Source organism: Salmo trutta, chromosome 10 (assembly GCF_901001165.1).
Source record: "Salmo trutta chromosome 10, fSalTru1.1, whole genome shotgun sequence".
In the NCBI taxonomy this organism is placed as follows: domain Eukaryota; kingdom Metazoa; phylum Chordata; class Actinopteri; order Salmoniformes; family Salmonidae; genus Salmo; species Salmo trutta.
In genome coordinates this window covers 45,379,177-45,387,422 of record NC_042966.1, presented here as the reverse complement: position 1 = coordinate 45,387,422, position 8,246 = coordinate 45,379,177, and the positions used below count along the sequence as shown (strand labels likewise).

Genomic DNA, 8,246 nt, shown 5'->3' with positions numbered 1-8,246 from the left:
AGATTTCCTCAGAGAGTCTGGGTTTAAACTTTGAGGAATGTCTCCAACACACAGAAGCAGCCAGGAGATCAGCTTTACAAAGCCTTGACGTTAAACATCAGAGGAACAACAGTCATGGTGGTTGGAGGGCAGAGGAGGAAGACCGGCCAATCAAACCAGAGATAAAGCATTCTAGAGTCATGTTGGTTGGAGGGCAGAGGAGGAAGACCGGCCAATCAAACCAGAGATAAAGCATTCTAGAGTCATGTTGGTTGAAGGGCAGAGGAGGAAGACCGGCCAATCAAACCAGAGATAAAGCATTCTAGAGTCATGGTGGTTGGAGGGCAGAGGAGGAAGACCGGCCAATCAAACCAGAGATAAAGCATTCTAGAGTCATGGTGGTTGGAGGGCAGAGGAGGAAGACCGGCCAATCAAACCAGAGATAAAGCATTCTAGAGTCATGGTGGTTGGAGGGCAGAGGAGGAAGACCGGCCAATCAAACCAGAGATAAAGCATTCTAGAGTCATGTTCATTAGGGCATGCAATAGAAAATGTTTTAAAACATTTTGCAACGGAAAATCTATACAAGTGTTTCTTATTGTAAAATTCCAGGTAGTCCCTCCCTATTTTAGTACACGTTCTTCTGTTTGATGCCTTAGTTAGTAAGCAATATAGATGAAGAGGAACGGGGCATGGTTTGAGCGTTGTACAATGCTCACTTGGCAGAAATGTCCAGAGAACCCGGCCAGACAGAGGCAGGTGAATCCGTTGGCCTGGTCTTGGCATCGCCCGCCGTTCAGACAGGGAGAGCCGGCACATTCATCCACATCTCTCTCACAGTGGTCTCCAGAGTAACCCGCAGGACACACACAGCGGTACCCGTTCACCAAGTCCTGTTGGAGAACCATAAAGGGTTCATTAGTGAACCATACAGGGTTCATTAGTGAACCATAAAGGGTTCATTAGTGAACCATAAAGGGTTCATTAGTGAACCATAAAGGGTTCATTAGTGAACCATAAAGGGTTCATTAGTGAACCATAAAGGGTTCATTAGTGAACCATAAAGGGTTCAACAACAGCAGTATACGTTGAACAACTCCTTTAAATGTGATGTTTAGGGGGACCACTTTAGGCTCCAGATCAGCCTCAGAGGATCCTATAGGTCACATTAGGACTTCATAAAGAGAGACAAGAGAATGGATGGTAACTACTACTCACACAGGGTCCAGCATAACTACTGTTAGACAGGGGAGAAGAGAGGGTGGAGACGGGACATTAACAAGAGAACAGGGTGGAGACAGGACAATAACAAGAGAACAGAGAACAGGGTGGAGGAGACAGGACAATAACAAGAGAACAGGGTGGTGGAGACAGGACAATAACAAGAGAACAGGGTGGTGGAGACAGGACAATAACAAGAGAACAGGGTGGTGGAGACAGGACAATAACAAGAGAACAGGGTGGTGGAGACAGGACAATAACAAGAGAACAGGGTGGTGGAGACAGGACAATAACAAGAGAACAGGGTGGTGGAGACAGGACAATAACAAGAGAACAGGGTGGTGGAGACAGGACAATAACAAGAGAACAGAGAACAGGGTGGAGGAGACAGGACAATAACAAGAGAACAGAGTGGAGGAAGACAGGACAATAACAAGAGAACAGAGTGGAGGAAGACAGGACAATAACAAGAGAACAGGGTGGTGGAGACAGGACAATAACAAGAGAACAGAGAACAGGGTGGAGGAGACAGGACAATAACAAGAGAACAGGGTGGAGGAGACAGGACAATAACAAGAGAACAGGGTGGTGGAGACAGGACAATAACAAGAGAACAGGGTGGAGGAGACAGGACAATAACAAGAGAACAGAGAACAGGGTGGTGGAGACAGGACAATAACAAGAGAACAGGGTGGAGGAGACAGGACAATAACAAGAGAACAGGGTGGAGGAGACAGGACAATAACAAGAGAACAGGGTGGTGGAGACAGGACAATAACAAGAGAACAGAGAACAGGGTGGAGGAAGACAGGACAATAACAAGAGAACAGAGAACAGGGTGGAGGAGACAGGACAATAACAAGAGAACAGGGTGGAGGAAGACAGGACAATAACAAGAGAACAGAGAACAGGGTGGAGGAGACAGGACAATAACAAGAGAACAGGGTGGTGGAGACAGGACAATAACAAGAGAACAGAGAACAGGGTGGTGGAGACAGGACAATAACAAGAGAACAGGGTGGAGGAGACAGGACAATAACAAGAGAACAGGGTGGTGGAGACAGGACAATAACAAGAGAACAGGGTGGAGGAGACAGGACAATAACAAGAGAACAGAGAACAGGGTGGTGGAGACAGGACAATAACAAGAGAACAGGGTGGAGGAGACAGGACAATAACAAGAGAACAGGGTGGAGGAGACAGGACAATAACAAGAGAACAGAGAACAGGGTGGAGGAGACAGGACAATAACAAGAGAACAGGGTGGTGGAGACAGGACATTAACAAGAGAACAGGGTGGTGGAGACAGGACAATAACAAGAGAACAGAGAACAGGGTGGAGGAGACAGGACAATAACAAGAGAACAGAGAACAGGGTGGAGGAGACAGGACAATAACAAGAGAACAGGGTGGAGGAAGACAGGACAATAACAAGAGAACAGAGAACAGGGTGGAGGAGACAGGACAATAACAAGAGAACAGGGTGGTGGAGACAGGACAATAACAAGAGAACAGAGAACAGGGTGGTGGAGACAGGACAATAACAAGAGAACAGGGTGGAGGAGACAGGACAATAACAAGAGAACAGGGGTGGAGGAGACAGGACAATAACAAGAGAACAGAGAACAGGGTGGAGGAGACAGGACAATAACAAGAGAACAGAGAACAGGGTGGTGGAGACAGGACAATAACAAGAGAACAGGGTGGAGGAGACAGGACAATAACAAGAGAACAGAGAACAGGGTGGAGGAGACAGGACAATAACAAGAGAACAGGGTGGAGGAAGACAGGACAATAACAAGAGAACAGAGAACAGGGTGGAGGAAGACAGGACAATAACAAGAGAACAGAGAACAGGGTGGTGGAAGACAGGACAATAACAAGAGAACAGAGAACAGGGTGGAGGAAGACAGGACAATAACAAGAGAACAGGGTGGACGAGACAGGACATTAACAAGAGAACAGGGTGGAGGAGACAGGACAATAACAAGAGAACAGAGAACAGGGTGGTGGAGACAGGACAATAACAAGAGAACAGGGTGGAGGAGACAGGACAATAACAAGAGAACAGAGAACAGGGTGGAGGAAGACAGGACAATAACAAGAGAACAGGGTGGAGGAGACAGGACAATAACAAGAGAACAGAGAACAGGGTGGAGGAGACAGGACAATAACAAGAGAACAGGGTGGTGGAGACAGGACATTAACAAGAGAACAGGGTGGAGGAGACAGGACATTAACAAGAGAACAGGGTGGAGGAGACAGGACAATAACAAGAGAACAGGGTGGTGGAGACAGGACAATAACAAGAGAACAGAGAACAGGGTGGAGGAGACAGGACAATAACAAGAGAACAGAGAACAGGGTGGAGGAAGACAGGACAATAACAAGAGAACAGAGAACAGGGTGGAGGAGACAGGACAATAACAAGAGAACAGGGTGGAGGAGACAGGACATTAACAAGAGAACAGGGTGGAGGAGACAGGACATTAACAAGAGAACAGGGTGGAGGAGACAGGACAATAACAAGAGAACAGGGTGGTGGAGACAGGACAATAACAAGAGAACAGGGTGGTGGAGACAGGACAATAACAAGAGAACAGAGAACAGGGTGGAGGAGACAGGACAATAACAAGAGAACAGGGTGGAGGAGACAGGACAATAACAAGAGAACAGGGTGGTGGAAGACAGGACAATAACAAGAGAACAGAGAACAGGGTGGAGGAGACAGGACAATAACAAGAGAACAGGGTGGAGGAAGACAGGACAATAACAAGAGAACAGAGAACAGGGTGGAGGAAGACAGGACAATAACAAGAGAACAGAGAACAGGGTGGTGGAAGACAGGACAATAACAAGAGAACAGAGAACAGGGTGGAGGAAGACAGGACAATAACAAGAGAACAGGGTGGAGGAGACAGGACATTAACAAGAGAACAGGGTGGAGGAGACAGGACAATAACAAGAGAACAGAGAACAGGGTGGTGGAGACAGGACAATAACAAGAGAACAGGGTGGAGGAGACAGGACAATAACAAGAGAACAGAGAACAGGGTGGAGGAAGACAGGACAATAACAAGAGAACAGGGTGGAGGAGACAGGACAATAACAAGAGAACAGAGAACAGGGTGGAGGAGACAGGACAATAACAAGAGAACAGGGTGGTGGAGACAGGACATTAACAAGAGAACAGGGTGGAGGAGACAGGACATTAACAAGAGAACAGGGTGGAGGAGACAGGACAATAACAAGAGAACAGGGTGGTGGAGACAGGACAATAACAAGAGAACAGAGAACAGGGTGGAGGAGACAGGACAATAACAAGAGAACAGAGAACAGGGTGGAGGAAGACAGGACATTAACAAGAGAACAGAGAACAGGGTGGAGGAGACAGGACAATAACAAGAGAACAGGGTGGAGGAGACAGGACATTAACAAGAGAACAGGGTGGAGGAGACAGGACATTAACAAGAGAACAGGGTGGAGGAGACAGGACAATAACAAGAGAACAGGGTGGTGGAGACAGGACAATAACAAGAGAACAGGGTGGTGGAGACAGGACAATAACAAGAGAACAGAGAACAGGGTGGAGGAGACAGGACAATAACAAGAGAACAGGGTGGAGGAGACAGGACAATAACAAGAGAACAGGGTGGTGGAAGACAGGACAATAACAAGAGAACAGAGAACAGGGTGGAGGAAGACAGGACAATAACAAGAGAACAGAGAACAGGGTGGTGGAGACAGGACAATAACAAGAGAACAGGGTGGTGGAGACAGGACAATAACAAGAGAACAGGGTGGAGGAGACAGGACAATAACAAGAGAACAGAGAACAGGGTGGAGGAGACAGGACAATAACAAGAGAACAGGGTGGAGGAGACAGGACAATAACAAGAGAACAGAGAACAGGGTGGTGGAGACAGGACAATAACAAGAGAACAGAGAACAGGGTGGAGGAAGACAGGACAATAACAAGAGAACAGGGTGGAGGAAGACAGGACAATAACAAGAGAACAGAGAACAGGGTGGAGGAGACAGGACAATAACAAGAGAACAGGGTGGAGGAAGACAGGACAATAACAAGAGAACAGGGTGGAGGAGACAGGACAATAACAAGAGAACAGGGTGGAGGAAGACAGGACAATAACAAGAGAACAGAGAACAGGGTGGAGGAAGACAGGACAATAACAAGAGAACAGGGTGGAGGAGACAGGACAATAACAAGAGAACAGGGTGGTGGAGACAAAACAATAACAAGAGAACAGAGAACAGGGTGGAGGAGACAGGACAATAACAAGAGAACAGGGTGGTGGAGACAGGACAATAACAAGAGAACAGGGTGGAGGAGACAGGACAATAACAAGAGAACAGAGAACAGGGTGGAGGAAGACAGGACAATAACAAGAGAACAGAGAACAGGGTGGTGGAGACAGGACAATAACAAGAGAACAGAGAACAGGGTGGTGGAGACAGGACAATAACAAGAGAACAGAGAACAGGGTGGAGGAAGACAGGACAATAACAAGAGAACAGGGTGGTGGAGACAGGACAATAACAAGAGAACAGAGAACAGGGTGGAGGAGACAGGACAATAACAAGAGAACAGGGTGGTGGAGACAGGACAATAACAAGAGAACAGAGAACAGGGTGGTGGAGACAGGACAATAACAAGAGAACAGGGTGGTGGAGACAGGACAATAACAAGAGAACAGAGAACAGGGTGGAGGAGACAGGACAATAACAAGAGAACAGAGAACAGGGTGGAGGAGACAGGACAATAACAAGAGAACAGGGTGGAGGAAGACAGGACAATAACAAGAGAACAGGGTGGAGGAAGACAGGACAATAACAAGAGAACAGAGAACAGAATCACAGATACTTTCAACAATCACATATTTCTGGCTCACACTCAACACACTAATGTTTATGGTATTTTAATCTAGTGTGGTCATGGAATTCTCTCTCCCTCTCCCTCAATCTCTATACCCTTCCACCTCCCTCTCCCTCTCCCTCAATCTCTATACCCTTCCACCTCTCTCTCCCTCTCCCTCAATCTCTATACCCTTCCACCTCTTACTCCCTCTCCCCTCTCCCCTTTCCTTAGTTACCAACCCCACTGAACCCAATGACTCCCCCTCTCTCGCTCTTCGTCCTGCCTGCCTCTCCCCTCTCCAACCCACTGTCTCTGTTCTTCATTCTTCATTTCATTGAGGGAGTCTAGAACAACTTTACAACTCAACAGGGTTTTTCAGCTTCCACTGAAAAAATGCTTTACAACAATTTGTTTTTATTTCTTAAAGCTGTAAATTAGTTTGTGGAAGGAAAATAAACCAGGATAAAAGAGAAACTAAACATAAACACGTGTCTGATATCACAGACAGATTCATGTCATTCACGTCGATTCTCAAACCTTCCATAACAAAGCCATCACCTACAGAGAGATGAACCTGGAGAAGAGTCCCCTAAGCAAGCTGGTCCTGGGGCTCTGTTCACAAACACAAACAGACCCCACAGAGCCCCAGGACAGCAACACAATTAGACCCAACCAAATCATGAGAAAACAAAAAGATAATTACTTGACACACTGGAAAGAATGAACAAAAAAACAGAGCAAACTAGAATGCTATTTGTCCCTAAACAGAGAGAACACAGTGGCAGAATACCTGACCACTGTGACTGACCCAAACTTAAGGAAAGCTTTGACTATGTATAGACTCAGTGAGCATAGCCTTGCTATTGAGAAAGGCAGACCTGGCTCTCAAGAGAAGACAGGCTATGTGCACACTGCCCACAAAATGAGGTGGAAACTGAGCTGCACTTCCTAACCTCCTGCCAAATGTATGACCATATTAGAGACACACATTTCCCTCAGATTACACAGATCCACAAAGAATACAAAAACAAACACGATTTTGATGAACTCCCATATCTACTGGGTGAAATACCACAGTGTTCCATCACAGCAGCAAGATAAACTCCCATATCTACTGGGTGAAATACCACAGTGTGTCATCACAGCAGCAAGATGAACTCCCATATCTACTGGGTGAAATACCACAGTGTTCCATCACAGCAGCAAGATAAACTCCCATATCTACTGTGTGAAATACCACAGTGTTCCATCACAGCAGCAAGATGAACTCCCATATCTACTGGGTGAAATACCACAGTGTGACATCACAGCAGCAAGATGTGTGACCTGTTGCCACAAGAAAAGGTCAACCAGTGAAGAACAAACTCCATTGTAAATACAACCCATATTTATGTTTATTTATTTTCCCTTTTGTACTTTAACCATTTGGACATCGTTACAACACTGTATATAGACACAATGACATTTGTAATGTCTTTATTCTTTTGAAACTTCTGTGAGTGTAATGTTTACTGTTCATTTTTATTGTTCATTTAAATGTTTTGTTTATTATCTACTTCACTTGCTTTGGTAATGTAAACATAATGTTTCCCATGTCAATAAAGCCCCTTGAATTGGAAATGAATTGTAGAGAGAGATCTAGAGATGCAGAGAGGGAGAAACAACATACCCTGCAGGTTCCACCGTGCCGACACTGGTCCTTGCAGTCGTTGAGATCTACACAGGAAAACAAAGATGATGTATCAGGTGTTATCTACTAGCATGTATTAAACAAGATAATCAAGATACACAGGAAAACAAAGATGATATATCAGGTGTTATCTACTAGCATGTATTAAACAAGATAATCAACTTTGTCTGTGATAATACAGTCAGAAATTTGTTCACCCTCCGTAAAAGAAAGTGCACCCTCCAAAAAATAATCACCCTAGTCCTTATGTAGTGTCCTACAACCCTGTGAACACTAGTCCTTATGTAGTGTCCTACAACCCTGTGAACCCTAGTCCTTATGTAGTGTCCTACAACCCTGTGAACACTAGTCCTTATGTAGTGTCCTACAACCCTGTGAACACTAGTCCTTATGTAGTGTCCTACAACCCTGTGAACACTAGTCCTTATGTAGTGTCCTACAACCCTGTGAACACTAGTCCTTATGTAGTGTCCTACAACC

The 8,246-nt window shown here is 45.7% G+C and overlaps 1 protein-coding gene across 1 annotated transcript in view; it reads right to left on the bottom strand.

The window, feature by feature from the left end:
• LOC115200905 (protein jagged-1b-like) overlaps window positions 1–8,246 on the bottom strand; it is a 91,068-nt gene that overhangs the window by 8,005 nt on the left and 74,817 nt on the right. Inside the window, exons 11-12 of the mRNA XM_029764019.1 lie at window positions 7,746–7,792; window positions 699–872 (exon numbers count right to left, since the gene is read on the bottom strand). Coding sequence (XP_029619879.1) covers window positions 699–872; window positions 7,746–7,792 — 221 coding nt within the window. The remainder of the gene's footprint in view (window positions 1–698; window positions 873–7,745; window positions 7,793–8,246) is intronic.